Here is a 20,171-nt window from a genome sequence, read left to right as displayed (position 1 = left end):
AAGGAAAAGAGTCACTTATCCTTCCATTTAAACATTTCTGCTTCAAATTCATTAAACAAGATGTGGAAAGGACCCTTGAGATCTTAGAGACCCTGCCTGTGCCAACACTGAATTGATCACCAAAGTAGTTTTATTGTCCCTATGCTTGGGTTTTAAATACTCAAGCAATGGTAAGTTAGGAAATCATTCCTGAGTGCAGTCTGAAAGCTGCACTTGCATTCATTTGCTTTTTTTTTTCTATTTTATCCCATTTATCTTCCTCTAGGGTATTTTGCATTGCATGATAATATAAAAGCTCTCACTTTGAACTCAACAGTGTTATACTTCATAGTGGGAGAGGCTCTTTGGAGAGCAGTCTCTACCAAAGGGTCATTAGTCTATATGAGTAGGCCTAAGCCCTAGGTACTATCAGATGATGGGAGTTTTATTCAGAAGCCACCTTGCACCTTATTTAGTTGCCCGAGCAACTGAATACAGTGGAATGAGAAGAGTTCTGCACTTTCACCTGAATTTGGTTGTCTTGGAAACCAGACCCAAGAAGCCTAAGGCTCAAGCCCTGAACACTTACCCACGTCATGCTGCCTAGAAGCAAAACTGGATTTCTACATTCTTCCATGCACCCTTCCAAGGCACATGTTGATTGTGAAAGAGAACATGGCCTTTGATTCTTTGTGTTGTTTCAGGAATTAGGAAGAATTATGTTCATTCATCCTTGTTTCATGCAGCATGTGTCTATTAATTGCCTGCTATTTACAGAGATGAATAAGATGTGATTCCTGCCTTCTGAGTTTGTCTCAGCCTCCTGAGTATCTGGGGATTTTGTCATCTAGGAGGCCACATTCATGATGTCTCCTAATGGTACCTTGGATGGCATGGAGCCCAAGGGTGGCCCTATTAAAGTAAACCCAGGCTGTGATGATATTCGTGGGGAAAGCTTCATGGTTTTAAAAACAATCCTTGTTTGGTACAGAATCATTTTAAAACTGTTTACCTGCTGACATGTTTGATACCTTTTCTAAGTTGTGACAGAATCTAAATTTCCACCTTTCCTCTCTTGTTCATCTCCAGACCTCCCTGGTGCCCCATCAAATCTGGTCATTTCTAACATTAGCCCTCGCTCAGCCACTCTTCAGTTCCGACCGGGCTACGATGGGAAGACGTCCATCTCCAGATGGGTTGTTGAGGGTCAGGTATGTGTCTCATGAAAGTGAGAGCTGGCATTTTTGGAGAAAAATGTTAGGACCTGTACTTGAGGCAGATAGACTGATCAACAAGTGGAGTGGACGTAGGGGTGAGCAGGGAGGAGGAGACCCAGACACTGGAGACAACTCCAATGCTGGGACAAGATGTGGAAAGACCAGGGAAAATCAGGATGCTCCTAGGCAAAAGGAAAAGGGGTCATAAGGGCTAAAATTCAAGTCATAGTTCAAAATAGATACCTAGCATTTAATAGCATAGTTGACTGGGTTTTTTAAATTTATTTTTTTAATTTATTTTCTTACTATTAAAAAAATTGTTTTCAGAGACAAGGTGTCCCTCTGTCACCTGGACTAGAGTATAGTAGCATGGTCATAAGCTCACTGTAACCTTGAACTCCTGAGCTCAAATGATCCTCCTGTCTCAGCCTCCCAAGTATCTGGGGCTACAGGAGTAAGCCACCACACCATGTAATTTTTTTATTTTTCTTTTTGTAGAGATCAGGGTCTCACTATGTTGCCCATCCTGGTCTTGAACTTCTAAGCTTGAGGGATCCTCTACCTCAGCCTCTCAAAGTGTTGAGCTCATGGGTGTGAACCACCAGGCCCAGCCATTTTATAAAAATTCTGTATCACCTTTAGCTATTAGGATTATCTGGAAGAACATTTCTGTCTTAAAATTAGCCTTCATTCAACAGTATTTTTAGAGAGATATTGTTCTATCTCTATTCTAGGCATGGGGGATATGGCAGTCGACAAAAACACACAAAATTTCTGCTGTAAAGGAAAAAAGTTCTCCCCTGGGAGGAGAGAAGAACCCACTGCTAGGAGAGGGACAGGTCACATCTGGAGGCAGAAAGGAGGCAGGTGGTGGGGAAGAGGCCTACAGGTAGGGGGGATGGAGGAGCCTGAGAGAGCTGGGAGCCCAGCACACAGGCCTGGAAAGGGGAGACCACTGTAAGACTGGCTTCCAGTGTATCAGCAGTAGCCAGAGGGTCAGGGGCTGAGCAGATCTGATGTGAAGAGGATCACACTGACATTGATGAAAGCGACACAACCCACCAGCTCCATGTTCTAATAAAAGCAGGAGAAAAAAGATAAAGAGCCAAATTATGAGCAGTAGTAAAGTTCCAAAATAGTTATTGTCTGTAGTAAAATCCTAGTGATTTTCATGACTGTACTTGTACTATATTGTAAGACAATTCTCTTCTGGAAATTGGCCATAAATTAGGGAACCAATCCTGTATACATCTTCAAAAGTTTCATTAAGTGAACGTTTCTGGAAATCTATGTAGGATCCTGAAGGTGTGAGCTATCTAGACAGGAATGAAGCAGGAATGATTGTTTACTTAGGAAATATAGTGGTGTATATTCCTACCTCACATCGCTTAAAAAAACAAACGCCCAGGCAATGAAGACCAAAATAATAAAAGCAAACTTCTTAAAACACTTTGGTGGAAATACAGGAGAAGAAACATGATATCTTATGAAAACCAATTTTAAAATCTTTTTTTTTTTTTTGAGACAATCTTACTGTTGCCCTCAGTAGAGAGAGTGCCGTGGCATCACAGCAACCTCAAACTCTTGGGCTTAAGCGATTCTCTTGCCTTAGCCTCCCAAGTAGGTGGGAGGAACTACAAGCGCCCACCACAGTGCCTGGCTATTTTGTTCTTGTTGTTGTCATTGTTGTTTAACAGTCATACACCAGGTTCGAAGCCACCAGCCCCAGTGCATATGGCTGGCGCCCTAACCACTGAGCTATGGGCACCGAGCCCAATTTTAAAATCTTAAAGTCTGTCAGGAGAAGGAGTCAGGCCCATTCCACGAGGAAGCTCCTGGTTTGGTCTTCCTGTGTCTGACTGTGCCCTATGGCTGAGCACCATGATGGTGGAGGTGGCAGTGCTCACTGCCAGCATTAGAAATGTGCTGCTAGGCTAGGGTAGGTCGGGCACTGAAACAGAAACCCTAGCGACATCTTCATGGCACAACAAGCTAGAGCTCTATCCTGTGCTTCAGAGAAGGCCTGGAAATGGGTCACACTTCTGCTGGGACTCCACTATCACAAGGCTCCCATGCGGGAGAATCTGGGGAGTGTGAGTTCTAGTTTGCTCAAGAAGAAATGACACAGCACAGTTTACTGGCTTCATGCCTGTGTCTCACAATCTATTTGATTATTTGATACATATGTATTTTTAATTTAAAAATATGTAATTATACCTGAAAGGAAAAAGAATAATATAATCACCCTCCATATACCCATCCCCCAGTTCAGCGCTGTTCAAGATTTTGCCATATGCATCAATCCCCTTTTATTGTTGATGTATTCTGAGGCATAGTTCAGACCACTTGTCATTTCACCTCCACATATTTCACATGCCTGTCTAAAATAAAAGTACACACACCAGTATGGATGCATTTCATAAACTTATGTTGAGGAAAAGATGGCAAACTCCTAATTTGAGTATATACTGTATGATTCCTTTTATATGAGGTTCTAAAACAGGAAAGTCTAATCTGGTGTTCGAATACTAGTTCCTGGGGCGGGGGTTGGGGAGCTTGTGGTTATCATTGACTGACGGGATAGGGTACAGCTGGAAGGAAGATTCTGGAATACCAGGATCCGGATTGTGTATGTGCTTATTTTGTGCATATGTATGTGGTCTGTGAACTTGCCTGTATGTCTCACTTCAATGAAAACTGTATGTTAAAAAGACAAGCTCCCAGCGTGCAGAACGCCTTCATCCTGTCCTAGGAATCTTGCATTTGTTTATGATGTTTTGCTCATCAGAACTTTTTTTGCATTACTTTTCAACTAAAGATATTGTATTGAAATATGAAAAAAAAAACCCTCTTTATATTAAAATATAGATACTTTCTTTCATAATGCATTGTTACCCATGGTAAAATTAAGTAAAAAAATTCCCAAACTTTCCAAAAACATTTTTTTACTATGGTTTGATGAACGCAGTATCCACACAAGGTTCACGTTATGCATTTAATTATCATGTCTTTTATCTTTAAAAAATATTTTTAAACCACTTTACTGGGCTATAAATGACGTACAATGAATTGCATGTATTTCGGTGGACTGTCTGGTAAGTTTTGACCTAGCTGTACCTACTTGTGCACCTGGGAAGGCATCGCCACAATCTAAATGATGAGCATATCCATCTCCCCGGAAAGTGCCCTGTACCCCTTGGCATCCCTCCCACCAGACCTGCTCGTCCCCAAGCACCCTTCCTCTGCTTTGTGTTGCTGTACATGAAATCTCTGTTAATCGAGAGGAGCACCCCCACCTCTACTCCTGCCCTTCCCCCCTTGCCATTACCTTTTGGACAAAACCCAGCCACCTGTCCCATGGAACATGGAACTGGAGATGTACCTATTCACTTCCCTGTGGCATCACCTGACTTATTCCTCTCCCCCACGTCCTGCAAACTGGAAGATCATTGCAAAGGCTGTTAGGTTTCATTCCTCACCCCTACCTTCCTTCTTCCTTCCTTCTTCCTTCCTTCCTTCCAGGAGCTTCCTAGGTAGTGCTGTACACTCATAGTTGCCACATTCTTAGGTATGCTGACTTGAACAGCAGGTCGTAACAGCACAATTCCTGCATTCTCAATTCCCCCATCAGCTTTTTCTCTAATGGTCTCATCTATCCATGATCTTTGCCTGAATTAATTATTTTCTTAGGATATTCAAAATGTTAACTTTATCAATCTTTCCTTATTTCTTAGCTGGAACTCTGAACTGAAGCACTTCCTCTCATCCCTCAGACTGTCTAGTTATCCTAAAATACAGGAAGGCAGAATAAATGCTTAATTCTTTCCCTTTAATTGCCAATTTTCAGAGTGAGGACTTGGTTCCCTAGTTACTTCCAATGTTAAACACATTTTTCTTTCTTTCTTTCTTTCTTTCTCTCTTTCTCTCTTTCTCTCTTTCTTTTCTTGCCCTGCTATCTCTTTCCCTGAGTCTCTATGAAGGCATAGAGTTTAATATCTTCAGTGTGTTTCAGTCACCTATAGTCATTATTCTTTTGGAACCCCAAATCAGCCTTTGGCCTGGGCAACTCATGTTCTGGGCCTCTTGGCATGCGGACTCAGTCTTTGATGATTTATTTGTTTTCTAATACAGCAGAATGTCCTAGAATCATATTGTGCCTTCCTACCCTATCCTCATTTTGAGTTGTTTCTACACGAATTTTTGGTTTCAAATGGTGTTTAAAAACCTTTACCTAGACACTGAGGTGGGTGAGCACTCATTGTTACCAACTCATTGTTGCTTCTGGACCTTCCCAGTGAACAGAAAAAGGAAATACATTTTTTAAGACATCCTGACTTCATGCTACTATTTCCAATTGAAATATAATATTACTAACCTTGAATTCATATTTTAAATGCTTTTCCCTTACACTAACATTTTGCTTTTTAGAAATAATTGTTTTCTTTACCCTATTGTTATATTGAGTTAAAAAGCAATTTTAGTGTTATGGCCAAAAATAAGATTATCGAATGAAATTTGAGTGTTTTTTCTTACAATATATTACACCATGGATGTGTAGTCAAAATATCAAGTTTTAATGCCACATAATTTTTTTTTCTTTCTGTGGTTATGTCACCAACTTGGTACAGAGTTAAGTTTATTTATTATAGGATTTTTATTTTGTTTCGTTTTGCTTTAATTTTTAGCAATGATTTTCTTTTAAAATCATTTTATTTTTAAAAGATTTTTGGAACATTCTAAATTTATTTTTGAGTAGGTAACTCACTGATAAGATCTGAAAGCTAAAATAATAAAATTATTATATTCAGAGAAGTTTATATTCATCTTTGTCTTCTTTTCCCTGCTGCTGCTCTATCTCACAGATAAACATATTTATTGGATTTATGGTTCATTCTTTTTTTTTTTTTACAACATGTGCAGATATACACCTTTGCATCCCCCTCTTCCTGACACAGAACCTTGCTGTCATACCTGACGATGTGCTCTGTCAGTCCCTGTGTGTCTGTGTGTGCAGAGCGTCCTCAATTCTCCTCACACTTGGACAGGCCTCCCTAACATGCAGGAGCCAGGGCTTGATTATTGATGAATGCTTGGGACGTGTATTAGTTTTATATCACTGCCATAAAAAACCACCAAAAACTTAGTGGCTTACAGTTCTGTAGGTCAGACTTCCAGCATGAGTTTCACAAGCTAAAATCAAAGAGTCCTTTGCAGTGTTTCTTTTGGACGCTTTTGGGAAGGACTTGCTTTCAAGCTCATTCAGATTGTTGGCAGAATTCAGTTCCTTGTCGCTATAGGACTGAGGTCCCAATTCCTTTTTTTTTTTTTTTATAGAGACAGAGTCTCATTTTATCACCCTCAGTAGAGTGCTGTGACGTCACAGCTCACAGCAACCTCCAACTCTTAGGCTTAGGTGATTCTCTTGCCTCAGCCTCCTGAGTAGCTGGGACTACAGGCGCCTGCCACAACACCTGGCTATTTTTTTGTTGCAGTTTGGCCAGGGCTGGGTTTGAACCCGCCACCCTTGGCATATGGGGCCAGCACCCTACCAACTGAGCCACAGGTGCCTGAGGTCCCATTTCCATGCTGACTCTCAGCCATAGTCGTTTCCAGTTTTAGAAGCTACTACGTTTTGTTACTCAAGCCCCTTCCTCCATCTTTAGTCACCCACATCAGGTTGAGTCCTTCCTGACTTTCATCTTTCTCCTCCTTCCATCTCATTTGTGTGGCCCACTCTTGTGCATCTCTTTTCTACTGTTGATGACTCATGTGATTACATTGGACCCATCTGAATAAGCTCCACTTTTAACCTTAATTATATCTGCAAAGTCTCTTCTGCCATGCAAGGTAACATACTTACAGGATCTGGGAATTAGGGTCTGACTATTTTTGGGTGAGAACCATTGTCCTGCCTAAAGGTTTTTTTTCAGACTTTTGCATAATCATTTTGTATTTTTGCCACTGTGTATCTTTGGGGTAGATTCCTAGGAGTGATGTTGCTGGATCAAATAATGGATGGACATACAAACTTTTTGGACACTGCCAAATCCTTCTACTATAAGTTGTAACATTTTGCATTTACATCAGAAATAAGTTTACATTTTTTGCCATGCAAAAAAGATTGAAGCCTATGTTATAAATCTTTTTTTGCATGCTTTTGGATTTTGAATCATAGGTAGACAAGTTTTCCTCATTTTCAGGTTATAAAGGAATTCACCCAATTTTCTGCTACCACTTTTATGATTTCATTTTTATATTTAGAACTGCAACCATTTGGAACTTGTCCTTATATATGGAGTGAGGTCTGACTCCACTTTTATAACTTTGCAAATAACTATGTAACTGTTCTAATGTCATTTATTAAAAAGTCCACTTTGTTTCTCTTCCTGATGTGTAACATTAAATTCTCGTATGCACTTGGATCTTTTTCTGTACTTTTTATTCCATTCCATTAGTCTGGCTATTCACTATTTCCACGTTGTTTAATTATAAAGGCTTTAATATGTTTTCAAATCTGGTAAGGTCTCTCTTAACACCCACCAGTACACACACACACACACACACACACACACACACACACACAGCTTGACACGTACCTTTTTTAGGGTTTTCCTGTCTACTCTTGCTGGTATATTGTGACATTGACTCTTTCTATCCAGGAATATGATCCATTTGTTTAAATCAACTTTTGTCAGTTACTTTCTTCTTGGCAAAACTCTAACCTATCTCTTCTTGCCTTCATCCTGCTCTGAAAGGCAAGAAAACTGCAAGTGATCATCGTGCCTCAGAAGTTGTAATACTATGAATGTGAGTTTGGGGCCAGGCACACCTGGCTCCCCTTTTTTGGCACCCATTTCCTCACTCTGTGATGGTGGACTTATTTCTCAACTTTTTTGTGAGCCTTAAGCTCCTCATCTAATAATGGGATCAGTGGTACTGTCTGCAAGGATTGCAGTGAGGATTAATTAATGTATGCATGTTTTAATGACATTCTCTGCCTTTATTGCTGGCATATAAGAATGCAATTGATTTTTCTCTTTTTTTTCTTTTTAAGAGATAGGGTCTTGCTCTGTTTCCTGGACTAGCATGCAGTGACATCATCATAGCTAACTACGACCTCCAACTCCAGGCTTGAGTAATTCTCTCATCTCACTCTCTGAAGTAGCTGGGACTACAGGTGCTAACCACCATGCTCAGCTAAGTTTGGTTTAAGAAATGGAGTCTGGCAGTGTTACTCAGGCTGGTCTTGAACTCTTGGCCTCAAATGATCCTCCTGCCTTGGTCTTCCATAATGCTGGGATTGTAGGCATAAGCCACTGCACTGGACCCACAGTTGGTTTTTGAATTATTTTTATTTATTTAATAAACTTTCTGTATTCTAAGTTCTTCCACAAATATTAACATGTTTTGTGGCATTTGGTTTTCCATTTTAGAATAATGGCCTCTAGTTCCATCCAAATTGCTGCAAAAGACATTATCTTTTTTCCATTTGTGTCATTCTGCATTTATTATTATTTCAGGTATTATTAACAAATCAAACAGTGGAAGACTGCTAGTTAATGAAAAATTAAGAGTAGAGAAATGGGGCCAACTGATTGGTTAAACCTGAGTATTTGTACTTTATCTTGTTATAAAAGTTAGGATGACGTATGTCTGAAGTAATATCATTCCCATAAGAGACTTTCCTACTGAGGTGCTTCTCCTTTTGAAAATGCCCTGCTAATACCTATCAAAAATCCTACTTCCTCTCTTTATTCTGGTTTTTAATCACTTCTTACTTAATCAACTAACTATTAGTTGATAATACAAAGCATGTAACAAGTATGTTTGTGCAAGTTGTTTCCATTACTAATTTTTTTTAGAGCAGCCCTCCCTCTCTTAGCCCTCCAGGTCAATAATGATGTATTTCACAGGCATTTAATATATACTTATTGATGAAAGGACAAAATCAGTTACCACAAAAGCTTCTTTACAAAACCTTGATGTGAAAATTGCTTGCAAGAAAACTGATGATTCAAAAAGGGAAGGGTATCTGAGGAAAATAAAATCTTGTTTACAATCAAAAATATATATATTAGCATGTTTACGCCTCACATTGATTCTCTGGCTGCGGTTATTAGCCTGATTCACAGATAAGATGTAAGGGGTGAAGTTACTTGCTGGAGTCACACAGCCAGACCCTGGAGTCTAGACCTGAGCCCTGACAGTCTGCACTGCCCAGCCTGGTGTATTGGTATTGCAGTCAACAACTCTGGGAATTCTCTTTTCAGTCTGTTAGTTGCATTGTCATTTGCTATAAAGAATTGACACTATCTGTTTATAGTGATAGTTGTGTTTCTTCTTTTGAGAGCTTTGTATCGTTTCTTTCTCTTTTTTTTGTGTCTTTTTTTTTTTTTTTGAGAAATGTTTACTTCCAAATACCGTGTACATGGGGGAGAATCACAAGAGTGATTACCCTTGTGTCTTTTTTCTTTTTATTTTGTAATCTTACTGGGAGGACTAGTACCTCGTGTGTTGTTTGAATTGGAGCAGTGATAGAAGCCAAAGTGTGTTTTATTACTAACTTGAAAAAATTATTTTAAGGTTTTATCCTCAAGTATGACATTTACAACATTTATAGTAGGATATTTATACATAGAGAGAGAGAGCACACGCTAGCCTGTATTGGGTTAAGATGATTCTTTTCTTATCCTGGTTTGCTAGGAGTTTTAATGTTTTGTTTTAGTGTTTCTTTGCTTTTTAAAAAATCATAACAAATTTAATCAAATTTTTTTTATCCATTCAGTCATTTGTATGGATTTTTTACTTTCGTCTCTAGGTAAGATGATTTATGTTGCTATTCTAATTTTTTGCCATTCCAGTGTTCCTGAGACAAACACCGTTTGGTCATGATGTTTATTTTGTTTGGTTTCATTTGGGGTTAAGATTTTTGTATCCATATTCATACATGAACTTGGATTTTTCTGATTGTTGGTTTGGCTTGATTTTTAAGATCAATTGTTTATTTTCTCAACAGTTTTCATAAAGACCTGATTGCCTTTGGCATTTCTCAGCCCTCAGGCACGGCTGCTGCCACCTGACCTCGGCTGCCACAGGCCAGGAACTCCTGGGCGTCTTGGAAGTGCTCAGACCTTTTCAGTTCTGGATGCACATTGTGGGTGGGGAGATTTTAAAACACAACAATGACCAGACCCCATCAGAACCTCTGGGTGGAGTCTGGGGCATTGCTATGTTTATACAGCTTGGGGACAGAGTGGATTAATTGTCTGCCATTTCTGTTGTGAGTCTGCTTCAATTAGCCAGCCTCTCTCTGCAGTGGCTCTCCCCCAGAGGTGTAAAGGTTTTAGTTCTGCAGGAAGAATAACCTGGGCAAGCCTGGGGCCTTCCTAGTGGTAGGCATGCCCCTTCCCCAGGTTTGCACAGGGTCACATGCCCCCAGTCTGTCTTTGGGTACTCAGAGCAATGGCCCTATGACACAAAGCCCACAAGCTGACCCAGGACCCTATGTTTGTGTCTCCTGGGCTGCTTTACGCTCAGGGTAGCTCAAGTCAGCCTACAGCTATTTGTTTACCTGGAGTTTTCAATTTCCTTGAAGCTAAATCTTTACCTTTCATTTTGAAAGTATTATAGAAACTACAGAAGAGTTTTAAGAATCCTACAGAGTGCTGCCCTTCACCCAAAGGCCCCATCCAAGTTTTGCCCGTTGTCCCAAAATGTCCTCAGCAGCTGAAGTATCCAAACTAGGACATAGGCTTTATCCAGTTGTGACGTCTTCCTGGTGTCCTCCAGTCTCAAGTCTTTCTTGACTTTTGAGACTTTGACTGTCTTATAATTACAGTCCAGTCATTTCTTAGATTATCCCTCCATTTGGATTTCTCAGACGTTTCCTCCCAATTAGTTCTAGATAACACATTTTTGGTCAGAATATTGGGGAATTGATGCTGCGTTCCTCCCACTGCACCTTGTGGGTTTGCTCTGATGTTGATATGCTGCATCGTTGGTGGAGTTAATTCTGCTCACTTGATGAAGATAGTGTTTGCCAGGTTTCTCCATCATAAGGTTATTCTCCTTCCTTTGCAAATAATAAAGATTTTGTAGACATACTTTGAAATTATATAGAAGTCTCATTTCCCTTTCCTTTTTTATACACTAGTTTTGTCATGGACTGATATTTCTTGCGTAAATTAATCAGCACAATGATGGCAGTATCAATGTTTTAATCCAATCATTTTTCTATATTTATTGGGTGGCCTTTTACTGTTTCTTTTTTGTTGAGAAAGAGTCTTACTCTGTCACCCTCTGTGAGTGCTATGGCATCACAGCTTATAGAAACCTCCAGTTCTTGGGCTCCAGCAATTCTTTTGCCTCAGCCTCCCAAGTAGCTGGGACTATAGGCGCCCGCTACAACACCCAGCCATTTTTAGAGATAGAGTCTCCTTGTTGCTCAGAGTGGTCTCGAACTCCTGAGCTCAGACAATCTACCTGCCTTGGCCTCCCAAGTATTGGGATTATAGATGTGAGCCACTGCACCCAGCCTGGGTGGCCTTTACTGTAAGAGAGAGCCTTCTCTTCTCCTCTATTTATTCATTTATTTATAGCAATACAGACTCATGACTTCCTATTTTATTTCACAGATTTTAATTCATTGCTGTAATTATTTGTTTTGCTTCTCAGACTTCTCTGCGTTTGCCAAAGGGAGGCCCTTTCATCTGGATTCTGTGTTCTTTTAACATAATCACATCACTCTTTGAGCACTTCCTTACTTGACTACACAAGATAGTCTCAGCTTATTGTGTTCTTTCTCTCTTCTTCCCCAGCTATTTCTCCAAGAAACTTCTGGTCATTTAAGTGGAGAGTGATATTTAGAGACCAAGATCTGTGGCATAGGTGTGGTCATTGCTGCTGCGGTGTCACTGCTCCCAGGCCCTCTCACTACACAGAGATAGGAAATGCACATGCACCTGAGCCCATGTTTCTACAGCTAGATCAACTTCCGGATGGATCTACATGTTCTGAACAGCATTATTTCACACCGTCCCCTCCAAATACAATTCAAAACCATCAGTTTATCTGAGCTGCCCTCTTTCCACATTTAAGCTAGCCCTTCTCTGGCTTCCAGTATCCTTCCAGTAGTTTATTTATTTGCTGATTCCCCTGTGTATGGCCCACCCCATAGAATGCCACTTTTCTTGGACATCTTTGCAAAGGTCCTGACCCCACACTGGACTACCTCACCCCCTGCTCCGGGAAGGAAGGATAAAGACTTTCCTTACATTTTTCACATGAAAACTGAAGTTCTCAAAGTATAAAGTTAATCTTCATTTCTACCTTTCTTCCATGGTTCAGAATTTTAAAGTTCCAAAATTTCAATCAAGTCTTACTTGTTATATGTCCAGTATTTCAATTCTACTTTGTTTTTATCCCCAAAGGCAGTGATCATTATGGGCATCTAGTCTCATAGTGACTGCTTGCTTAGATTTTACCACATGCTTGCCATTTTCTTTGATCGTCATTGTTTCCTGCGTTCCTACCAGGTTCAATTTCCTTTTCCTTCAGTGTTTCTTTTGGTCGTTCTCTAGGTGCAGGTTTGTGAATGGTAAGTTTCCCTGTGGTCAGTACTGGATGCTCTGGGAATATCTTTACTTCAAAGCCATTCTCTATATGATTGTTTAATATTCTAATTATAGTAGTATGTCTTAAGGGGTTTAAAGATGATGCCCCATTTTCTTTTTGTTTCTATTGTTAATTTTGAAGCTTGTTTCCTGACTAGTTTTTATTTTTTTGTAGGTAATCTAGTATTTTAAGATCTCTTGTCTTTTGTGTTCTGGAATTTTACTACACTTCAGGTTGGAGGGTCCTTTTTAAATCCCGCTTCAGGATTTATTGAACATTTTGAATCTGAAAATTTATGTCTCCTAGAAAACTCTCCGTGATGACTGTTTTCAATATAGCCTCTCTTCTCTTCTGTCTTTTCTTTCCTCCTGGAATTCAAATTAGATATGGGAACACAGTCGCATCCTATCCTCCATGTCCCTTAGCATCTGCTTCATATTTTCATTTCTAAGTAATTTCTTCAGATCTAGCTTCCGGTAAATTAATTCTCTGTTGACCTGTGTTTAATTAGCTTTTTAAGTCTATTCATTGAGTTTTGAATTTCAGTGGCACATTCTTTCATTGTGAACAGCTCTATTAACATCTTTAAATCTGCCACTCTTTTTTTTAGAAGTAGTGGCTTATTCTACACTCATTCTTTCAATTTATTCTTTTATGTCATTCTATGCCTTTCAAATTATTTTCGTGCATTTATTTTTAAGTCTCTGCCCTTAATCACTTTGACATACTAATATTTAAATCTCTGCCAGGTACTTTATAATCATGTTTAATATTTTCTTTCTCTAAGCATCCCAAACCAAAAATAGGGTAGGCCTGGAATTGTGAGTTTCTCAAAGTGGTGTTTTTTTCTTTCATTTCCCTGCTCTGACCCAGAGCTCAGGCTGAAGGAGAGAGGCGAATTGGCCTCTTGGCTCATACTTGGGTGTGTGCTAGTGCCAGCCCTTTCAATGAGGTGAAAGCCTTCTTGGTTTCAGTCTGATTTGGAGACTATGAGGGAGTTTAGATCCTCCAGGCTCCACTGGGTGAATGCCCTGGGTCTTACCGCTGTAGCACTAAACCCTGCTACCTTAGTTACTATAAGCAGTCCCCCCAGGGTACCAGCAGGGTCACTGCCCACTTATGTGTGGCTCCTAGATACTCACCTTGCCCCTTCAAGCACTTGACTGCATTACACAGATAGCTGTTATACTCTATCCAGCATTTCTCTGGATTTTTAGATTATTTAATCTGTCACATTGCCAGAACTAGAATCCCATTAGAGGTATTCTTTCTGAGATATGTAAAGTTAACTTTGCAAGTCTATGAATGGCAGAGTGGAGCAAGCATGACTGTGACATGGTTCTTCTTATTGGCTCTTTGTGCTCCACGGAAGAGGTTGCTTCTGTCTTCCAACATCTGGATTAAAAGCACCAATAGACTGCTACCCTGATTTTATGTTATACTAATTCATTTTTTTTTTTTTTGGTCTTGAACAGCTGATTTGGATTTCAATAATGGACTAAATTATCCCAAAACAATCTCATGATCTGACATGGCAGAGGTTAGAAAGACTAGCCATTTGTTGGCCAAACCAATCCTATTTTTATTTGAGACCTGTCCCTCCTCACCTATTATAGGAAAGTGTACCTTTAATAATGAATGGATGGGCATCCCTTTAAACAGTTTCAAAGGCACTTCCCTGCGAGGTCAGTCTAGAAAAAGACCAGTGTTTCCTTTCCACAGGCTCAAGGAGAATATACCCTGACTCACCCACATTGCCACCTGACACCTGTGCTCCATCCGGGAGAGGGCAATTCTGCAGCCCCTCTTCCCATTCTCAGCACCAGGACTGTGGCCTTGCCCTCACTTAAGGAACTCCATCCTGCTCCACTCCACATGCCACCTCCCAGGCATTCCTCACATTCCCTAGATAATCTTTTGATTCATCCCCCAGCAAATATACCGCCAACTTGTGATGCTCAAGAGGAAGCTGGTAGTGATGTACAAACAAACAGCACAGGCTTTGGGATCAGGAAGACTGGGCCTGAATCCCAGCTCTGCCACTTTCTAGCTGTGTGGCTTTAGGCAAGTCGCTCAGCTCAGGTTCTTTAGCTGTGAAACATAAAGAGTAATACCTGCTGTGAAGGGTTGCCGAGAAATCGGTACACTGTGTTAAGTTTATTTCTCTAAGATACACACAGTTCTGTTGTCTGTGGGGCTTGAAGTACTTCCCGAACTAATTTCCTCTGAGAAAACTGCCAAGGCTTCAAGGCAGCCTGTGGCTGTCCCCAGCTTCGTCTGTCCGCCCATTCTGTGTTCCCTTGTCCTCTGAGAAGCCTGATCTAGTTCACCCTAATTCCTTCTCTTGTCAACCATGTGTCTGTGGGCTCCTTTGTCCAGGCAGGCTCCAGAGATACCCTGAAGACTGTAAGTGGTACTATGTATAGATGAAGCCTTCTGGAACATTCCACAACTAATCCTCTTTGAAAGAAATGCAAGACAAAACCTGGCTTACTCTGCTCTGGGGAGACTCTACTGCTCTCTCTCCAGCCTCTCATTCCAGAAGTGGTGGTCATCTCTTGCTTTACATCTGGGCCTGGCTAGAATTTAGCAAGTAGGACTCAGGGACACATGGTCCAGATGAGAAATCGGCTATTCAACCCTTAGTCACAAAGAAACCAGGGAGATGATTTGAGAGAGGTTTCCTAGGGTACCAGGAGAGCACTGAGGAAGGAGTGGCTTGAACTGGAGCACCTGTGAAGGAAGTGACACCAGGTCTTAAGGCTCCAGGAATGGAACCCAGGCAGAGAGCACAGAGTAGCCCTCCAGAAGCCAGGATTGAAGGGCTCCGGCCAAACACCCATTTACATGTCTTCCCTTTGATCCACTTCTCAATTGTACCTTCTTTGCAGAAAATTTTCCTTTAAATTGTGATTATTTTTTAAAGTGCACCAAGAAGGTTTTATTACTTAGAGTTACCTTGAGTGAGTTATGGAATGAAAGATCTTAATCACGGAAGGGCCTGCTGAAAGGCCCTATAATAAGTTGATGCTCAGATGTAGGTTTAAAAAAAAAAGGAGCAGCTTTTATAGGTATTTCTGGCTCAGTAATGCTTTGCTTAATTAGTAACCTTTGACTGTAGAGCGAGCAAAACATCTCTTCCCGTGTTTTTTATGGCATACCATAAAGGGGAGAATGCAAACGTTACATGTTTTCGTTTGCCACTCCCGGCGCCTGCTTGGTTACCTCGGTAAACCCCTGCCGTTTGCAGCCATTTGCTGTGCTCTAATAGCCAAAATAACATCGAGTCTTCTCAAAAGCCTGCTTTGAGCAGAGTTTTCTATAATGAAGATGCTAGTGGTAACACTTTGGGTACAGCTAAAACTGTTTTCATTCTGAAAATGGAAAGCAAAAAGAAAAAAAAACCCACTTAGTGCTTATTTGTGCATAATAGTGGCCATTTTCTTAGAAGAAACTGTTTCGGAGAGTGTTATGGGCTAATAAAATAAAGCTCAAGTCTGTTTAGTGCTGATCTCTCGGTAACTAAGGAGCAGTGGATATGGAGCAGGTGCATGCCCAGGAGCCCCCAGGTAGGACACCCACAGATGCCAAGGCCTCCCGGCACATCCACAGCCATATCGTTAGAAGTGACACATTCCTCCATAAAGTTAGGGTGGCAGGTAACGTTGTCTATCTCTATGTGCGCTGGGCATAGGGACTGAATCTCGGGGGTAATGGATGAAGGCTGCAGGCTTCGTTTCATTTTTTCTGTTTGCTGATGCGGTCACCTGCGAAGACATCTCATAGGATGTATGAAGCTTTCTGGTTCCCTAACATGCCCTTGATCCAAAGCTTTTTGCAATAAATTTCTCTGAGAGGTGAATTCTAGGGAAAACATTGCCTCTGCAGATGAGCATAGCTAATTTTTCTTGCCAGAAACCAAAGTTCACACTACCCAGCTGTCCCCCTTTTGCCTGAGCAGCCAGAGGTTCTGAAGCCAACTGTATCACCCCAGAATTTCAATTCTCTTCTGCTCTCTCCCAGCGGACTTGCTTCTGCCCATTCCTTCATCTAGCCCTTACATGCAAGCATCCATGGTTCTCCAGTCCTGAACTAGAGCCTGGGGCCTCAGAGACAAGTGAAAAGCAGCCCCTGCCTCCAAGGGACTTGCAAAGAAACCAGACAGCAAAAGAGCTCAGGGGACATGGCTCTGCAGAGGGACACCAAGGGCACAGTCTGAGGCATCATGTGTAAAGACCTTTCTTGTGAAGATAGGAGGCATGGACATGTACGATGGGGACCTGTCCTGAAATGTTGCTCTAAAGTGTCGGCTTTCCTGTGTGTGTATTTTCTGTCACTTTTTTTTCCCTTCAGGAGCCCATAGGAGTGTTAAGGAAAGCAAAACGGGACAATGTTGAGGTTTGGAAATGCCAGGAGCTCCTTGGAATAAGATGCTTAAATCCGCTCACTTTGCCTCTGTGGTTCCCGTGTTCCATTGAGCACTGGGGCTGGCTGCTTCCTGGGTGGGACCAATGGGACTTCTTGGATTCAGGTGGCCACAGCAAGGCCAGGGGACCCATCAAAGCTGGCATGAAAGAGGAACACTAGGTGAGCCCTCCCCTGAGCACTGGGGTGTGGGAGGGTCTGTGAAAGTCACTGGCTGGCAGGGCTGGACAATAGTGGCCGGGACCAGCCACCCAATTGGGAGACTAGCATTGCATTGAAAGCTTTAGCCTGGGACCAGCCCATATTAGACACTTCATAATTGGAAATTCATAATAAAAATGATAAAGTCAAGACAAGCGTTTGTCCTGTAAGTATGCTGCTTGAGACACTGTGAGATTCAGAGGAAAAGCACATTCTAGGGCTTATCCCTGAATTCACTCCTGAAGAGAGGCCTGAGGGGAGAGTGAGCTGAGTCCCCCAAAATGCCCCATATGGCAGGCTCAGGCCTAGGGCTGTTGTCTCAGACTAGGGCCTGCACAGCATGATCATTGCCATGCTGAGAATGGGAGGCAGGAAATGCTGATGATCAGAGAATGGAGGTGACTGTGTCCCCAGTGAGTGGAAAAAATTGTAGCCCATGAGGAGACCTGCAGTTCTGGGGCCAGAAACCAGCCTGGGCTTAAGCGCCCAGCATGTGTGTGGAGAGTTAAGCTGAAGGCACTTCCAGTGCATTCTGACAGGGCCACACAATTTCACAGCTTGAAAAATGTTGAACCCAGCAATCTCCTGTCTCTTTTTCCTAGTAGAAATTAACTTCACCTGTCCTAGGAGACGGGGCCAGCTTGTCTCAGCAGAGGGATTCCCCCACCCCCACCTCACAGCAAATGAGGCCTCACAGGCAGGACAGCCTGGGCTGGCTCCAGATGGGGGGCTCTGCTGGGTGGTGAAGCAGACAACTCCAGCAGGCCCAAGGGGCTCTTGCATGGCTCCTTTTTGTCTTTCTATGTTTATCTGTTAGGCGGTTACTATCTTTATCCTCCCAGGAACACAGGTCAGTGAGAGCAGGGACTTTGTCTGTCCAGTCTGGGCACCTAGGGCAGGGCCTGATGTATAAGGAAGGTGTGATAAATGCCAAGAACAGGTGGGATTGAGTTAGCCCAGCCTGCTAAAGGGAACAGCTGTCTTTTACGAGCTGGCCCTTTGTTTTACTTAACTATCCACCTGGCTACCTATCACCTCCAAGGGGGTGAAGGAAATTCTAGTGCATTCCGTCTCTTGCAGGGTTCATAAGCCAACTATTTTTTATCTCATCACTTTACTTTCACTGGAATTGAGGATTTCAAATCACTAATTATATCTCCTCCTTTCCTCATTATGGGTGGACTTGAGGGCTGTTTGTAGCCCTTTTGATAAGTATCTGTCAGCATTTTGATTGTAATAAACCCTGACTATAGTTGAATTTCTTCATAATGGGAAGAAAAAGAGTGACATTATTTTTGAATAGTCTGTCATGTGTGCATAGGAGAGCTGTCATCGTCTCTAATGGCTCCTTCAATAACAATGTGTTCATCTGGGTAAATTTGCCGAGACAGGCTTCATCTTTTGTTCTGGTGTAATGTCTCTGCTTAAGTGTTTAGGTACTGTGGAGACAGGTAACAATGAAATACACAGTCAGAAATTTCAAAATGTTTATTGGTTGTTTGTCCATAATAACACCCTTACAATGACTTTTCCCTCTTATTTCTCCACCAGCATAGGAAATATGCATAACATGAACGGTTGAAAGTGGCCTTTTTGTTCATTAGTCTATCAGATCCATTTAGGTTCTATAATGGGAGTTTTAGAACTACCACAGGAGAAGAAAATACTGCAGCATAAGTGACAGCCCCGGCAGAACCGAAGGAAATGTTTTACTACAAATGTCATTTTCGAGAAATAGAGGTCAATGTATATATAAATCACAACTGTCAAACCAAATTAAATTTTATGGGAGTAATATTTTCCTGTTCTTTTTGAGAACTACTCTGTGCTATAATTCTTTCATCCTAAATCTCTTCTGGATTTTAAGATTTGCCTGTATGTTTCATTTTGCCTCTCATTAGGTTTTATATTTGTTTCATTCATTCATCCATTCATCCAGCAAACATTTATTAAGCACCTACTGTTTTATAGGTTTCATTGTTTCAGGTATCATGCTATATACTAGATTACTGAGGAGAAAACTTTTCATTTCTCCCTCTGGGAACTCACACTTTGTGGGGGGTAGGCATGGAAAGGAGGATTGAGAGGTGGTCTGTTTGGTACAAATGAGATTGTGAGAATTGCCATAATGGATTGCTGGCAAGAGGTTATGGGAGAGTGAATGAGTAATAAAGTAACCAAGGAAGGCTCCATGTAGGAAGCAAAATTTAAGGTGGGCCTTCAAGGGTAAACAGTGTGTTTCCATGGGGAAGAGGAAATTGTAAGAAGAGAGAAGAGAAGAATGAAAATCTTATAATTAGGATCATTTTAAAATGTAGTTTTTTATTCAGGTATTGTAAGTCCAACAGATTAGGAGACAAATAGCATTGGAAAGATAAATCATTACAGATACCAAGAGGAAGGGGCATAGTACGCCAGGGGGCCACATGGGGAGCATGGGATCCTGGGGGGTAAGGCTGTGGGCAGGAGCCTTTGCTGTGGCTTCCAAGGCTAGGAAGGGGTAAGGCAGGTGAAATAGCTTAGCACTGGTCATGTGAACAATCTCAGCTGGAGTCTCTGAACCTCATTTAGGGCTGTCCCAAGATGCCTGGCACTTGGCTCTGGGCGATTAGGGGAGGGGGTTGATGGCGTGAAGTGTGAGAGCCCAGTTGGTGGGCTTCAGATATGAAAGGTGCCCAGTGGGTGAATTGTTTCCTGTCTCAGCAATTGGTGAACCAGGAGGAGTGGACCCTCCAG

The 20,171-nt window shown here is 41.6% G+C and overlaps 1 protein-coding gene across 1 annotated transcript in view; it reads left to right on the top strand.

The window, feature by feature from the left end:
• The window catches only part of SDK1 (sidekick cell adhesion molecule 1), a 1,049,055-nt gene that overhangs the window by 893,798 nt on the left and 135,086 nt on the right, over positions 1 to 20,171 (top strand). The window contains exon 22 of the mRNA XM_003795444.1: positions 1,069 to 1,190. Within this exon, the coding sequence (XP_003795492.1) occupies positions 1,069 to 1,190 (122 nt within the window). The remainder of the gene's footprint in view (positions 1 to 1,068; positions 1,191 to 20,171) is intronic.

Source organism: Otolemur garnettii, unplaced genomic scaffold (genome assembly GCF_000181295.1).
Source record: "Otolemur garnettii isolate 467f Iridium unplaced genomic scaffold, OtoGar3 scaffold00092, whole genome shotgun sequence".
Lineage (NCBI taxonomy): Eukaryota > Metazoa > Chordata > Mammalia > Primates > Galagidae > Otolemur > Otolemur garnettii.
The sequence above is the reverse complement of the archived record's forward strand: the minus strand, read 5'-3'. Positions and strand labels throughout refer to the sequence as shown.